Source organism: Misgurnus anguillicaudatus, chromosome 16 (assembly GCF_027580225.2).
Source record: "Misgurnus anguillicaudatus chromosome 16, ASM2758022v2, whole genome shotgun sequence".
NCBI lineage: Eukaryota > Metazoa > Chordata > Actinopteri > Cypriniformes > Cobitidae > Misgurnus > Misgurnus anguillicaudatus.
Window position 1 is genome coordinate 16,074,838 of NC_073352.2, and position 16,494 is coordinate 16,091,331.

A 16,494-nucleotide genomic window follows, 5' to 3' on the forward strand; every position below is an offset into this window, starting at 1 on the left:
CTTTAGGCTGAATAAGTTCCCTTAATACTGCAGGAAGGCTCTGTCTGCATTGATTACAGAGCCCCATACTGGACGCGAACACCGTCCATCTCTGCCTCTCGGCACGCCAGCCACCGCACCACATCATAGTTCAAGGAAGATAGAAAGCTGTTCTTTTGAGGTATTCCTGTATGGATCAACTGGTAAAGCATTGCACTAGCAAAGTAAAGGTTCATAAGCTAACAAAATGTAAACCTTGAATGCCCTGTGTGTGTTCCTTTGGGTAAAGCTTTGCCAAATGTATAAATGCAATCACTTGAAATTTATTCGGGCAGCATTGCATTGACGAGGTTCTATTCTCTGGCCACTTTAAATGCATTTCCACTGTTAATTTGGTACAAGATTCATACTTCATAACACTTAACATTGATCGCAATAATGCTAATGAAGAGCGGACACTGATAAAACACTGTATAATAAGTCCTCCGTAATTAAACACAATGCGATACGGGCTGAGTCGAGATGAATGGCATCCAGCTGTCTGCACTTCTACTGGGGTGGTCTTCCAAAACTGCTCTTTTCATTAGAGCCCTCGCTGCGCGTATGGGTGTATGTTTGCGTGTGGCCAGATTGCTTATTATATGTACAAGATCCAGTTCCTCCCTTCGGCTCCACGAGTCCAAAGAGGGCGGGAGTGAGAGTCATTTGAGTAGATTGGCTTTTTGTCCAATCTGGATGGGTCAAACGGTTCTAAATATAGAGGCGTTGTAAATATAGCCACTTCTGCATGAGTATGTGCGTTCGGGTAATTCAGGGACAGGATGCAGGGAGATCTGAAATGAATGCTGGATGACATCAGTTGGTAACTGATCTGTAACCCTGCCCTCTGTTGGACAGAGCAGGAAGTAGCACTGGTTACCATAAGCCGATGCATAATGTCATGTCTTTGTCTGACCTTTGAGGTGGTCAGTCAATATTAATTCAAAATTGACCCCATTTATTTTAATACACATTCTTGTCTTATTGTGCATAATTTATCAGTGCACATTAATCCAAAGCAAAATAATGTTTGTCTTTATAATATTTCATTAAAATGTAATAGCTCGCTCTGCCTCTGCAATGACTCGTCTTTGCAGACATCACCTTGGCCAGAGATAATGTTAAACGATAACCGCTTTGTTTTTGGCTACTGTTGGATGTAAAATAACCTTTTTAAAATCATGATAATTTTCATCATTAATACAAAAATACAAAATTATGCATTATGAGGATCCAAAATGATGCTCTTGTGTTTGAACTTGACCTTCAGCCTCATTGTCGTTAAAAATATCTTAAGGGGTAAGTGTTAGGTTGAGGGGGGTGTAGTGCTTCACAATTGATTGTAAACATGCAGGTCTGGACCCATTTCAGTATAGAATGCCCACTTTTCACAATTTAGTCAACGCTTGATGGGTGAAATCAAGTCCCATCCCACTTGTTTTTCCTTTCTACTCAGACATACATCACATTAAGAAAGTAAAATTGCTTGTGATAGCCAATTTATGTCGAATTTCGCTTTCAGTATTTGCTTTATTCCAACTCTTACCACTCCGAACAGGCCACACCAACTTGCAGACTTTCCCAACAGCACTTTTCATTATTTATACATTACTCGCAACTGTTTGTGCTGACTACGAATGCAAATAAAGACCATCACAGAGCCAGCGGTTTGGTGTGTGTTCAGCGAAGAGTGTTTGCGCGTGGCGAAAGCCCGTCTCTCTGGGTTGTGTATTACAGCACTCCGGCTCAATATCGGATCATGTTTCTGCGCTCTAGACCCGTGCGGCCGTCGGATCCCCAATCTAATATTCACATATCCTGTGTTGTTTGCATGAAAGTGTGCCGGTACAAGGTTATGTATTTTTAGCCGCACGCCGGTGCTTTTTACTGTGCGCTGTGTTGTGTCATCCTGTCAGTATTTTTGACGCTGAAAGCCCACGTCTCCAGGGGAAGACTCTTGTGTGTGTGTAAAGAAGTAAAAATCTGTGATTGTTGAAGGGTGGATATAGACTACAGTCTGAGTAACATGGGTTGGCACGTTCTCGGCTAGACAGAGGAACATGTGCGACCTGTCTCATTCTTTCTCTCTTGTCTCTCTTTGATGTACATGCTTTGTCACATTCCGTCGATTTGGTCATCTTCCTCACCCCCCCTTCCCATTTCTGACTCACCCCCTCCTCCCGCCTAGTCTCTCCCCCTCACACTCTCGCCCGTGCTCCCCCGCACTCCTGTTCTTTCCCCACCTCTCTCTCACACTCGCTCGCTCGCTCACTCTCTCTCTCTCGTGCTCCGCAGCGATGCTGTATAATTCTTAGAGCTCAGAGTCTGTGCGGAGATACAGTCATGTGCAGATGTAGGATGGAACAGCCCTTCGCTTTCTTCTCCTCGCGCTTGCCGAGAGGCTGACGAGAACTCTACTTTCCTTCCTTCAGCATTCATCCTCTCATCTGAACCTTCTGTGTTGCACCTTAAGCCCGCTGGTTCGTGGAGTAAGACGAAGCGTGTAAAGGTTCAAGCACCGTGTGCTTTATCGGGGTGTGCGTGAAGTTCATGACTTAGAGGGCATAACTGCATCTCATCTTTGGGGTTCTGAAGCCCCCCGCCCCCCCACTTCTGGTGACCGCCGGGTGATCGCGTCCATCCATTCGGACAAAAACGGAGAGGAGGAGAGACAGAGGGGAAGAGACGCCCTAGGAGCAATGCATCACTCAGGCAACACCAGCAGCCGAGCTAAAGCACTCTCTCAAGAGACCGGTAAGAGATGGAGCTCTGCAGAAAAGAGAGGGAGTGAGTGTGTGTGTCGGGAGGACAATGTATGTTTGTGTGTCTGTGTGTGTGTATACATGTTTAAGGTTGCAGGAGTGGTCAAGTTAAACTACTTTAAAGCTCAGTGTAGAGCATCATGAAACATCATTTTAAGGTTGCTTAAACGCTGTTTGTAAGTAGATACCCATGGCACTTCAGATTGATGTGGTACGACAGCGGATGAGATGAGTGACACTTGGGTGACAGCGGCAAATGGATGTGTTGATACGCTTCCACCCTCCCATTTATTTATTCATGCATGTGCGCGTTTCAATATTTACAAGCCTGCAGTTTAGCCTAATTTACCTCCCAGAGTAAACTGCCTAAATTGGCAAATTCGATCAAATTTGCATTTCGTCAGAGAAACTAAGTGAGCGCTTTGTTGCGAAATTTGTTGTTGTTGCTGAGTAATTGCCGATTGTTTGGAGGGGTTGCCATGTCTTGGGAGAGTTGCAGTGAAATGAAGAATTAACTGTTGTGAATGTGTTTAATGTTTTGAGGATTTTTAGATTCAAATGTGAACATTTTTGTGCCTGGGACAGTTTGTATTAGTAAATCGGACTAAAAAATGACATAGTTGGTGAGATTAGGAATGCATGGAGGATGGAAAACATGGAGGAAGATTGCTTGATCGCGTGATGATTTGTAACGTGTCCGATTTAGCATTCAGATAATCACGTGTTCCCATGGTGACAGTTAAGATATGAAGTGTCCTCGGTCATTATCTCGATTTTTGTGTGCTCAAGGATGAGCATGTCACGCATGCATAAAAAAAATTATTTCATAAGAAATTTGTTCACTTTTTTTCTCTATTTATACGTTCACATGTATACTGAAGATTGCTTGTTTTAATTTTTGCACCATATGTTCATGTCTCCTCAGAGATCGGTGTAAACAGGCCTGACTAAACAGAGAGGTTAAGAATAGCGTGAAAAGAAAAAAGGTGAAAAGATGATAATAGCAAACTTGATGGCAGATACGTTTCAGTAACTGTATACACTGGATTCATGCAGCTCATCTGGTCCCAGGGAAAGCAAACTGATAAAAGTACTTTGCACTTAGTCGCCTTGAATAGAAGCATCTGCCAAATTCGTATATGTGTGTGTTTACATGTAACAAAGCACGCACGTGTGCCCATGAATTCAGGCACTTCTGAATTACAACCCATGTGCGATCGCCGGACAGGATTTTAACACATTCACATATGACCTCAGCGAATGCACACAAAAAACCTCACACACTTTCTGCTCTGTAGGTATCTGTGAATAAAAGAGAGAGGAGTGTAATGGGCACCGAGTTTGATGACAGATCATTTGATCAGACAAAACTCACTCTGGCAATGAAGGAATAATAAAGAGACAGGAAAAGTTAATTGGGTCTGTTTACCCCTACGTGTTGGGGCCTGTTTGGGGCGACGAGTGTTGCACCCTCCATTAGGAATAGAGCGAGAAAGAGATTTTAATTGAAATATAGATTGTATTAACCCCGCCGCCCAGGGCGCTCATTATCATCTCATTAGAAAGGTAAAGAACAAATTTTGTTATTGTTGCAATAGGTGATGATTTTTCATTTACAAAGTTCAGAGTCTAAATGCATTCTCGTTTCATAAACAGCTCATATTGATATTTAAATTTAAAGCCTCGCTCTGTTTTACAGGTGCGCACAGACATTGTTTAAATATAAATAATTGTGACTCCTTAAATTATTCCTTATTTATACATTCATATGCAGAATCCAAAAAGCATATGCACACCTGCATCAAAAAAATAAGTGTATGCATCTTGTCATGTGTGCATATGTGTGCCAGCACGGTCATTTCTGGATGTGTAATCAGCCCGAGGCCATGCGAGCATGCAGGGCATGCTGGGAGGCTTGTGGAGGGGAGAACAGAGGAGAGGAGACAGCATACAAGACCCCTGCAGTCGACTGTATGCTCAGCGGTAGACAGACCGCCATGCTTGTCTGAGCCTTTAAAACGCTCACCCCCCTCCAAAGCCATCAGAAAAAAATTGGAAATTTTTAGAGAAAATATATATCCCGTCAGTTTTTTCCTCCTCCACTTTCTTGTTGTGTTTGACATCTCTCTGTTAATCAGACACCAGCCCCTCCTGCTGGAAGCTGCAGGTACTGCGCACATAATAGCACAGGCACAGGTGAGTGTGACAGTGTGCACTTTACCCCATTCGTAGCCACAGATGTGTGAAAAGGCAGTCCGTTCTGCTTTCTTTACACGTTGCAAAACATAGGGGGGACTGATTGTATGAGAACTGATCTTCATATGCTTTTCATGCATTCTTTTATAGAGATGTAAAGCAGTTAAGAGGGTGCTATTCTGAACTTTCCTAACACCAACTAGTCAACTAGTTTTGCAAATAACCCACCAACTACTCAATTATGAAAATGTGTGTGTCATGGATGGGCTAATAAGCATGTGTATGAACAGATGGTTGTAAGTCTCTGTGTGATGTGGGTGCCGCTTGATTTCCATCAGAAGCCCACACATCTCTCGATCGCTCATTCATACACTTTCTGCATTTCTCACTTTTTTTCCAGCTTTATTCTCCCCCATGCTTCTCTCACGATCAGCCGACGGTCGAAAAACTCAGTGATTGACCTTTATGCTGACAGAATTTACAACGTAATCACATCCTCTCCTACAGACCGTTGATGGCCCACACTGTTTTGCGGTCTCATTTTTCAACACTTTCTATTACCGTAACTTCTCTTGCATTTCCGTCTGAGCCAGAGTGGAGTTGTTTTAGCGAGGTGACTGGTCGCATTTGGCCTGATCTGTAAGGACAACCTGTCCTCAGTTCCACTGAAGCATTTGTTTTTTTATAGTGCCACAAGAAATAAAGATTATGTATTTTGCTTTGTTGTGCCGCTCTGGTTGTGTGTCCTTCAGAATGAAGGTCAGTGGGAGATTGAATCCAGCCTGCTGTGTCTCTGTGGAGGTGTCTGGGTGTATGAGGGCAAGCTGTGTTGTAATTCAGACTTTTAAGCCTCATTGCATCAAAAGGAGAAAAAGAGAACGAGAGTGAAAGGCGGAGAGAGGGCGGTAATGTGTGTGCATCACGTACCAACATGTTGTACAGTAAATTAAGTTTATTGTTGTTAGCGTTTTCTTATAGCTGGACATATCGTAGACAGTAAGTTTGCTTTTCATCTTCTCTTGTTTAGTCTCCTTTTGTCTCATCTGTTGTTTTCTCTCATCTTTTCTCCTGTTTAGTCTCCTCACTCATCTCATTTTGTCTCATCTGTTGTTTTCACTCGCCTCTTCTCTTGTTTAGTCTCTTCCCTGTCTCACTTTGTCTTTTGTTTGGTCTCGTCTCTTCTGTTGTTTAGTCTCTTCTCTTGTTTAGTCTCTTATCTTGTCTGTTGTTTTCTCTTGCCTTTTCTCGTTAAGTCTCTTCCCTGTCTCATTTTGTCTTTTGGTTTGGTCTCGTCTCTTCTCCTGTATAGTCTTTTCTCTTGTCTCTTTTTTTGTCTTATCTGTTGTTTGCTCTGGTCACTTCTTGTTTAGTCTCTTTGCTAATGTCATTCTGTCTCATCTGTTTTTGGTCTTTTCTCTTCTCTTGTTTAGTTTCTTTTGCTCATCTAATTTTGTCTTTTGTTTGGTCTCGTCTCGTTTTGTCTCATTTTTCTCATCTGTTGTTTGGTCTTGTCTCTTCTTTTGTTTAGTTACTTTGCTCATCTCATTTTGTCTGTTGTTTGCTCTCATCTCTTCTCTTTAGTTTCTTTGTCCATCTCATTTTGTCTTTTGTTTCGTCTCGTCTCTTCTCTTGCTTGGTCTCTTCTCTTGTCTGTTGTTTTCTCTCGCCTCGTCTCTTGTTTAGTTTCCTTTTGTCTCATCTGTTGTTTTCTCTCATCTTTTCTCTTGTTTAGTCTCCTCACTCATCTCATTTTGTCTCATCTGTTGTTTGGTCTCATCTCTTCTCCTGTTTTGTCTTTTTGCTCGTCTCATTTTGTCTTTTGTTTGGTCTCATCCTTTCTCTTGTCTTATTTTTCTCATCTGTTGTTTGGTCTTGTCTCTTGTCTTGTTTAGTTCCTTTGCTCGTCTCACTTTGTCTTTTGTTTGGTCTGGTCTCTTCTCTTGTTTAGTCTCTTCTCTTGTCTCCTTCTGTCTCATCTGTTGTTTTCGCTCACCTTTTCTCTTGTTTTTAGTCTCCTCATTCATCTAGTTTTGTCTCATCTGTTGTTTGGTCTCATCTCTTCTCCTGTTTTGTCTTTTTGCTCATCTCATTTTGTCTTTTGTTTGGTCTCATCCCTTCTCCTGTATAGTCTTTTCTCTTGTCTCTTTTTGTCTTATCTGTTGTTTGCTCTGGTCACTTTTTTGTTTAGTCTCTTCACTCATCTCATTTTGTCTTATCTGTTTTTTGGTCTCGTCTGTTCTCTTGTTTAGTTACTTTGCTCGTCTCATTTTGTCTTTTGTTTGGTCTCGTCTCATCTTGTCTTATTTTTCTCATCTGTTGTTTGGTCTCATCTCTTCTCGTTTAGTTTCTTTGCTCATCTAATTTTGTCTTTTGTTTTGTCTCGTCTCTTCTCTTGTTTAGTCTTTTCTCTTGTCTGTTGTTTTCTCTCGCCTCTTCTCTTGTTTAGTCTCTTCCCTGTCTCACTTTGTCTTTTGTTTGGTCTCGTCTCGTCTCATTTTTCTCATCTGTTCTTTGGTCTTGTGTTTTCTCTTGTTTAGTTACTTTCCTCATCTCATTTTGTCTTTTGTTTGGTCTCATCCCTTCTCTTGTCTTATTTTTCTCATTTGTTGTTTGCTCTCGTCTCTTCTCTTGTTTAGTCTCTTCTCTTGTCTGTTGTTTTCTCTCGCCTCTTCTCTTGTTTAGTTTCCTTTTGTCACATCTGTTGTTTTCTCTCATCTTTTCTCTTGTTTAGTCTCCTAACTCATCTAATTTTGTCTCATCTGATGGTGGGTCTCATCTCTTCTCGTGTTTTGTCTTTTTGCTCATCTAACTTTGTCTTTTGTTTGGTCTCGTCTCTTCTCATCTCATTCTTCTCATCTGTTGTTAGCTCTTTTCTCATTTTGTTTAGTCTCTTCTCACGTCTCACTTTGTCGTTTGGTCATTCTTTTTTAGTCTCTTTCCTTTCTCACTTTGTCTTTTGTTTGATCTCATCTCTTCTCCTGTATAGAGTCTTTGTTTTTTGTCTCATCTGTTGTTTAGTCACGTCTCTTTTCTTTTTCTTAGTTTCTTCTCTTGTCTCATTTGTCTCATTTGTTGTTTGGTCTCATCTCCTCTAATTGTCTTTTCTCTGTTTTTGTTAAATCTCTTCTCTCGTCTCACTTTGTCTTTTGTTTGCTCTCTTCTCTTCTTTCATCTTAGATTGTCTCATTTGTTGTTTTGTCTTCTTTTCTCTTGTGGTTCCCATCACTCCTTTTTTGTCTTGTCCCTTACGTTTAGCCTATTTTCATTTTATTACATTTATGCATCTTGCAGATGTTTTTATCCAAAGTGACTTACAATGCATTACATTTAAAATTGTGTGTTCCTTTTGAATTTTGTATTGCTAATTCAACCAGTGTTCTACCAGTGTAGTTACAGGAACACTTCTTTCCATTTGTTTTCATTACTTTTAATTTCTTTTTTCCTTTGCTCTACTTTTCTTTATACGCAAGCAGTGCTGTAAAGCCGATCTGCTTGCTGTGTGTTAGTAAAACCCATACTTATATTCTGATAAGCACTGACACAATGACAAATAGGCACACATTATTACAGACACGCCTCTCTCCCACAAAAGACAAAAAATCTGTCAACACAACAATGTGTGTGATTAGCCTCGAACACTTCAGCTTTAAGGGTTTATGCCATGGTATGTGAATCCCGTCTGATTCGCAAAATGAAATGTTCCGATTGCCCACGTAATGGCAGATTTTAAATATGCAATTAAGTCATATGTGAAATTTGCAGTCAGTTGACTGTACAGTTAAACAACTAGCTCGGTTAAATTCAGCGACCTTATATTACTTTATGATACTTCTGGACCAGTGTTGTTTATATATTGTGAAATGATCTATAAACAACATTTGTTTTGCTGCATTCAAATGCAGTTTTGGCTAATGCATGGCGAAAGATTTGCATGGTAAAGCCTTGGAAAGACAATCTGAGAATTGAGTTGTTAAACCTATGACTGGATTATATGTCATCTCCATTGCGCGTGTAAGTGAATAACAATACCTTGTTACGAATGCAATGCTTAACAGAAAGAAATAGGATTTGCATAATGTTGAATGTGTGTATTTGAATGGGACCCTATGACCAGATCACTATGTAGTTATTTTTGCTGAAAATTCAACATTTTCTCAGATTTTATTTGAAAGTTGATGGACACACTTGAAAAGATGAGACCTTAAACTGTGGAAGTTAAAATAAAAATTAAAAAAATATAAAATGGACTAATGATACTGAGTTGAATACTGTATTAATATAAAATAACCACGTGAATATGTCTACCATGGTACACATGGTATGACTCTAAACCTGGTTGAATTAGTGTGCAAGTCTGTGTGTTTAGTGTAACTATTGGATATATGAAGGCATTCATTTTCTCTGCAGTAATTTGGCCACTGATTTTGTGTGTGTGTGTTGGACTGGCAAGCTGGCCAGTTTCACGCATGACTTTCCTGGCTGCTCGCTGGAGCACTGCCGCCGCATGTGGACCAGCTACGTGAGCTCGCAAACCGCCATTTCCACACCTCCCCACATCCCATGAACCTTCTCTCTCCTTCACCTAATCTCCCTCCTGCTCTCCCCTGGTGATGTAATCTGGTTCCCGCGATTGCTCATGGTCATACATTAAACTCTCATTGTGTTCCAGATATATCGAGTCCCTCTGGGCCACAAGACTCAGTACGGCAGTCCCCTAGTGCAGAGAGACAAAGCCCCCCCGGCTAGCACTCATTAAGCAGGTTTTCTGCTGGTATTCAGAGCGGCCATGCGATTTAGGTAGCTAATGTCGGGCTGGTCAGTATCGCTAAGCTTCTGCCTGCGTTTATTACAGGAAAGGCACGACAGGATCTGACAGTTCGGCTGTCACCACACATCGACCTGAAGATTGCTCTCTGCAATGGGAGTGAGAACTTCAGTTAGAGCCAGCTGTCAGCTGCACGTCTTTTTACCCAGACGTGAACAAACGCGACAAAACGCAGAAGCTCACCTTAACCCAAAGTCGAGAATACGCACCTAAACGCAAGCACAGGTGAAAATGATGCTCAGTCCGATCTGTTCCCACCCTGTCTGCTGTTGATGGGGTCGCCTTTACCTTCATACGACTTGGATGCTAGATTCGAGCTCCGCTGTCAGGGAGACATGAGACTGAAAATTGAGCGACATCCAGTTTGGGTGTAAGGTCACTTAGATACAAAGTATGTGTGAATGAGCGGAGGATTCAAGAAATAGATTTTTGCCTCCATGTCACCTGTTTGTCATATGTGCAGGTGAACATCACAAATAAAAATTCACAAATATATACAAAAGTGGTTCTCACTTTTTGAAATGTTTTGAAGTGTAATTGTTTTTATAAATTTATCAATGTCAACATGTTTCTTTTAAAATTAGGTTTAGGGGTAGATATCATTATCTTAGAATGAAAACCATCCGACCATAAAACGACTGGGTCTATGAGAGGTCCTCAGTAATGTTGCTTCTAAAGTCTGTGTGTGTATGTGTGTTTGGAAGACAGATGCCAGAGAAAGGAGATCTGTGTAAAATTGTGTATTGAGCTATTATCCGAGTAGAAAATAATGACAGGGAGAGGCAATGTGACCTTGCCTTGGGGACGATAACAGCATGAAATCCAGCCCACTGCATCTGTGTGTGTGTGTGTGTGTTTGGCTCTGAGGTACGGCAGTCAGTTAAATGGGCAAATAGGCTTGGAGATGAGGGGGCAGTGTGGCATTTTCATCCATCATTCTTGATCACCCCGTGACGCCACCTTTCAACACTAAGCGCATCTGTCATTCCACACGCATGTGCATAGATGCAAAAATTGTTGCATTATTTTATCCTTATGTTTGTGCACAATTTTTTAAGGCAGTGCATTTGCTCTTTACTCAAAAATATACAGTACTGTGCAAAAGTCAAAAGGCCACCGTCACCAGCTTTGTTGTTTAAGTAAAGTTTTAATGTCCATCCATATGTATTTTTCACGCCTTTTATTAGAATACTACGGAGCCCCTTAGGGGACATGGAGAAAAAATTAAATAAAGTTTAGTTTTGCGTGCGCATGTGAAACTATCTCATTTAGTTTTGCGTGCGCACGTGAAACTATTGCGCTCGCACGTGAAAGCGAAAGTTTTATGTGCGCACGCGAAAGTTTCACGTGTGCGCGCGAAACTAAACTTTTTTTTAAAATTCTGCACATGAAGGTTTCGTGCGAGCACATGAAAGTAAACTTTAGATTTTTTTTACTCCAATGTCACCTTAGGGGCTCAGTAAGAAACAAACAGAAAATAAAGGAAATATGTACACAAAATTAAAAACAAAATTTACAGAACTAAATGTCTTCTTCAGGCATCAGTCAGTTTTTAGTGTGACCTCTCTTGACACTAAACACATCTTGAGCTTTTTTGAGGAGACTGAAGTCCTGAAGTAATTCGAATAGAATTAGAAATCAGGATTATTTTCATTTATGTTTAAGAGATCCTGCAGGTGCCTGCTATTGCTCAAGTGAAAGGGGAGTTTACCCTACTTGACACTTCAGCTTATACTTTTATACAGTTTTTAATACTACATACACATTTTTTTATATTTTCTGGTTGTATTCTCATAAAGAGATTGATAAATAATTATACATGATCACTATACATTGGCAAAAACAACAAATCTAATGGTAGCATGGTGGCCTTTTGCACAGTGCTGTATTTATTTCATTGCATTAAATATTAAAATATTAAACCAGATGGCAGCTGTACATTTTAAGAGATCCTGTCTTAGAAATTACCTGCATTTGTTTCTTGTAACCAACTAGTTCCCAAGGTCATTTTTAGTGTGTGGTGTTGCATATTTCACCAGCTTAACAAACTGTTTTATAAAATGTTTTGCTTGAAAAGGACATTTGTGCTATATTTATTAAAAGTTAATCAAAATTAAATGTTCAAATACTTTTTGGGGCCACACTCTTAAAAAAGTTGCTTCACGATGACATAAAATATTTTTTTGCTAAATGGTAACAAAAAGCACCTTTTCACATTTTTATTTTAAATTTTACAATTTGAATTATTTCCACAACAGAAACATCAAAAATGGTTCTTCTAGGAAATCACTTCTCCTTTATTTTTAAAAGTCCAATGCATTGAAACTTTTAAAGTTTGGATGGTGGTAAATGCATTAAAAGCGCCTGTTGGCCTCATTGAGCGCGTGGGCCAGGGTAATGCAGGGCCGCTCTTGGCCCCGTGCCACCTGAAGCAGCGTGCTATTAGCATTCTTTGCACTGACTCCAGATTGGTATTGATCTGCCATCCGCTCCATTCATTGCCAATTCTCTCGGCAGCGCACGCCAATACACCTGCATGCATACACATGTATACATTTTGGCACACTGTATTAATGGGTGTGTTTGTAGTTTCATTCACATGCATAGAACTAAGCCCCAGTCGTATGCCCCAAACGCGTTCGATAAACAACATTTCGCTTTAAGAGTTTATAGGATCTGAGAGCTTTGTTTTCAAAGTGATATTTCCTGTGGATCTGAGATACGCTCTCTCTCCGCCTCACTTTCTTTAACCTGGCAGGTGTGGACACAGATGGTGTACCGGCTTATCGAATATCAACACAAAAAAGGAAGAAAAACCTTTTCTGTTCCCAAAGTACTGCCTTGGGGGACGGGGACTATTCCTTTATACATTCGTCCTCCCGGGATCCCATGTGTGGACCTGGTGGACCATCTCACAGAGCCAGAGTTGAGAGTTTGTCAATGACAGGGCTTTGAATTTCAAACAGATCAATGGGTAGAAGCAGAGACTTGAGCCAGTGGCTTTCTCTGAGAAAAAGTCCATACCCCCCTCCTTCTGCTATTGTGGTGGCCCAACACCCCGCTGTCCACATCACGCCCCACACAAACAACATCTACCTCTTTAGGGTTTTGTCGCGTATGCTCCGGCACGGTGCACTGTGGCGGCTTTCTACGAGCTGCCCTGCTGGTAAGTGCTGTCAAAGCCAGAGGAAGTGCAATCCGGCTCTCTGAGACATGAATTCGGGCAGAGCCGCTTCCCGCCAGCTCCGCGCAGGAGTGCAACTTTCCGGCTTTGATTTGAAGTGGTTGTGAAGGCTGATCTCAGACCTGTGCATGCTGCTTGACACAATGAAGCAACAGATGTGGAATAGCTCTTTATTGAATCATGGAGCATTAAAAACATTTTAATGTCATGAAAGTCCAACATTTTATCCTTTTGAAGTGTTAGTTTTGAATTTTATAACTGACCCCTGGTGAAAGTTTTTACTGGATGTGATGGAAGCAAGACGAGCGCAAGGTTGCAGGCAGCTCACATTGGAACGCGTATAACCATGCAATATAGGATATTTGTGCACTTTAGTGTGCAAACCCCCCTTTAACTTAGTAAAATTGACCTACTGTCATTTTAAAATCTGTTCAATAGAATAAGTAAAAGTTATTGGTGCACATTTTTTAGTTTTAATAGTTAAAGCAAATTTGCATTCAGGTCCATTCTTCACAATACAGGAAATTCACAATTAATACAACAGAGTTTCTTTCTTTATTCACGCTGAATATTTGACACTCCTTGTAAATACGTCACATTACAGATGTAAAATGGCTTGCGAATCCTATTTCACGTTGACTTTAAATGCAAATCTTGAGTGTGTGTGTGTTTTTTCTTCAGACGTTCAGAGAGATCACAAAGCTATTTCTATAGAATACTAATGAGCAAAGCAATCAGTAGTCATGCAGTATATTACACAGGAAATCATACTGTCAGACAGAATCCATTCCATCGGAGTGTCTGGAATGGTATTGGACCACACGTGCCCTTGTAACAACGTCAATACGGTTCATGACCTGCATTTCTACTGTTGCATCAAGGGCCATTTGCATGCAAAATTGCAGATTTGTCTGTGCGGTAGCATCTTATTTGTGTCTGTGTGTCGTTGAGCCGACCGTCTGCTTTGCACATGGTAGACGTGTGTTATCAGTCTTGGTGCAAGCATATCACTATCATTTGCATATTCTACTTCTCTCTCTCACACACACACACACACACACACACACATGCACACTTTCTCTCTGTGAGGACGTGGGCTGAAGGATTAAGAATGTAATGCCGGCTAATCCTGCAGGTAGACTCCCTAACTTGTCACCCTTCTTCCGGTGGGGAGCACAGGAACAACAGGCCGGAGAACAACGGGCAGAGATTTTAAGCAGAAGTGAAGAGTGGATATAGATAGGAAAACGTGAAGGGACATTTGATTTTGGCTAAAAGTAACTAAATATATATTTCAAAAGAATTTCACACATACATAGGTTAAAAAAAGGTGCTCCGTTTTCTTGAATTAAATGCGATTTTTTATTCATTACCAGTTATGGGCCAGATTTACCAAACGGGGCAAATTAGGGTGAGAGCGCAAATAAAAAAACGCTGATGGGAGTGGTAATATCTGCAGGTTATTTACTAAAAAGATGCAAATTAAATAACACAGGTGAAAGAACTGATTTCCATAATGACCAGTGCATACTAAGAGCAGCGCAAATTAGTTCAGGTTCGCAAATAAGCAGAGCTGGTCTATTAACGCTTGATGCGCTTGAGTTCAGCGCCATGGACATCGTAGATGAAATTTCGGGGTGTGAAATCCCAGCTAACGAAGTCAAAGTACACTGAAGAGAACCGGAGGACAAAAAATGAAGGTTTACAAGAAGTTTTGAAACGCCTTGTATCGTGTGATTTCTCCTTCTGTGACTCAAATAAAAATACTGTTACTGTTGGTTCACACCAGACGCGAGTTCAACGATTTGCGCAAGTAGAAAACATCCAAAGTCAATACAAAGACCCGATCAGATGCATCCTCCCGTGGGGCGTTGTGAATGATGCAATAAGGGGGTGTGTTTGCCGTGAAAAAAACGCGCTATTCGCCTCAAATGCGTCTTCGTCCAAGTCGAAAATATTAAACTCAAGCGAAAATTTCGCATGACATGAAGTTAAATCCCGCGAGTAATCTAGAGCGAGTAAAGCGATGCCCCGCGTTTGGTGTGTACATAGCATTAGACTTAGTAAATTTCTTGATTTGTTTTTATTTTATTTTCCTTATTTCCCTTTTTTGCTGATGCGAAAATTATTCGATCAATGGCTCAAAAAACGTAATGTAATCCGTTTAACCACTATATTGTAAAATTATGTAATGTGAGAGTAGACATTGATGTCCACCCTTTTTTACAGAGGGCCACTCAGTTTAAAATTGTTGGCCTTGCCACTGGCGTAAACATTAGTATATCAAATTACATGAATCATCTAAATACTCTCCTTCCATAAATTATGTATCTGAAAGGGAAACTCCTATGTGCAATAAGATCAGTCGCAATAATAACTAGAGCACACCTTTTCAGCGCTAATTATCCACTGGGTATCTTAAGTAAATCATGACTTTAGTTATTTAACGCCAAAATTATGGTTTGCGTTGGCGCAAGCTGATAGTAAATCTGTCCCTATATTGTGAAACAATTTAATTGAAATGTTATGCTTATAAATATTGAAAAAAATAACAGTTTTTGATATGCTATAATACTGCAGTCATGTTTCAAGCATCAAGGAAATCTGTCCACTGATACAAAGCAGAGGACCCAAACTTTTTGTTTATTCCAGGACCCACCAAGACAGGTATAGATTTAATAAAAAACATAATAAAAATTTATTATAATAAAGCATAATAAAAAAATGGTAAAACATACCCAGATGTATTCATATTAAAACAATAAAGAAAATAAAGTATGAAAAAATGAATAAAGAAGAGAGGTACAGTATATGTGAGTGCGATACAGAGGCTTGGGGCTCTGGCTATCGATCTTAGGCAGGTCAGCTGATAGAGATGAATCATTCACCTACTGTCTCATTAAACACAGCCTGGTCTGCCCTCCACACCATTACTCCTCTGCTTCTTTCTTCTCTTAAACTCCTTCACATTTCTTTCTCTTGCTCTCTGTCTTTTCGCATTTAATCCTAGTTAAAGCCTTTTCTTGAGTACACTGTTTATGAACCCTAAGACCTGAGTTAACATTGCTGGTTTTAGTACTTCTAACAGCTTTGCTTCAAGCCAAAAGTGGCTTTATGAAGGTAAATGTCTGTGTTTCCTTTGGGTAAAGGGTTAGTGATGCACTAGAGAGACCATTTTACCAAGACCAAGTTCATATGTAATATTTCCTGTGGATAACATCCGTTTTATTTTTCTTGAGGGCTTTTAAAATATTCAGCCTGTATGTTGAGTGTTTGACAAACCCAATAACCTTTATCAGCGGTGCCATTAGGATCATTATTCCTTCCATTTCCAGCTTAGGGTTTTTAATTCTAAGAAAAACGTCAGGTTACAAAAACTGTATGGTTGAAATCGCTGGTCTCCTGGTAATTTCTGGGAAATCAAGTTTTCTTGTTCCAGCTTCCGTGTTTTAAAAGGTACTTCGTCTAGCTGTACCATGCTATAAATGCCTTATACTACTAAAACCATT

General features: G+C 40.4%; 1 protein-coding gene across 9 annotated transcripts in view; it reads left to right on the forward strand.

The window, feature by feature from the left end:
• tenm2a (teneurin transmembrane protein 2a) overlaps window positions 1-16,494 on the forward strand; it is a 361,970-nt gene that overhangs the window by 174,275 nt on the left and 171,201 nt on the right. Inside the window, exon 1 of one of the 9 annotated variants that reach the window (XM_055177257.2) lies at window positions 2,282-2,772. The exons of the other annotated variants lie outside the window; for them this stretch is intronic. Coding sequence (XP_055033232.2) covers window positions 2,718-2,772 — 55 coding nt within the window. The 5' untranslated portion in view covers window positions 2,282-2,717. Of the gene's footprint in view, window positions 1-2,281; window positions 2,773-16,494 lie in introns of those variants that run through there. 9 annotated transcript variants of the gene reach the window in all.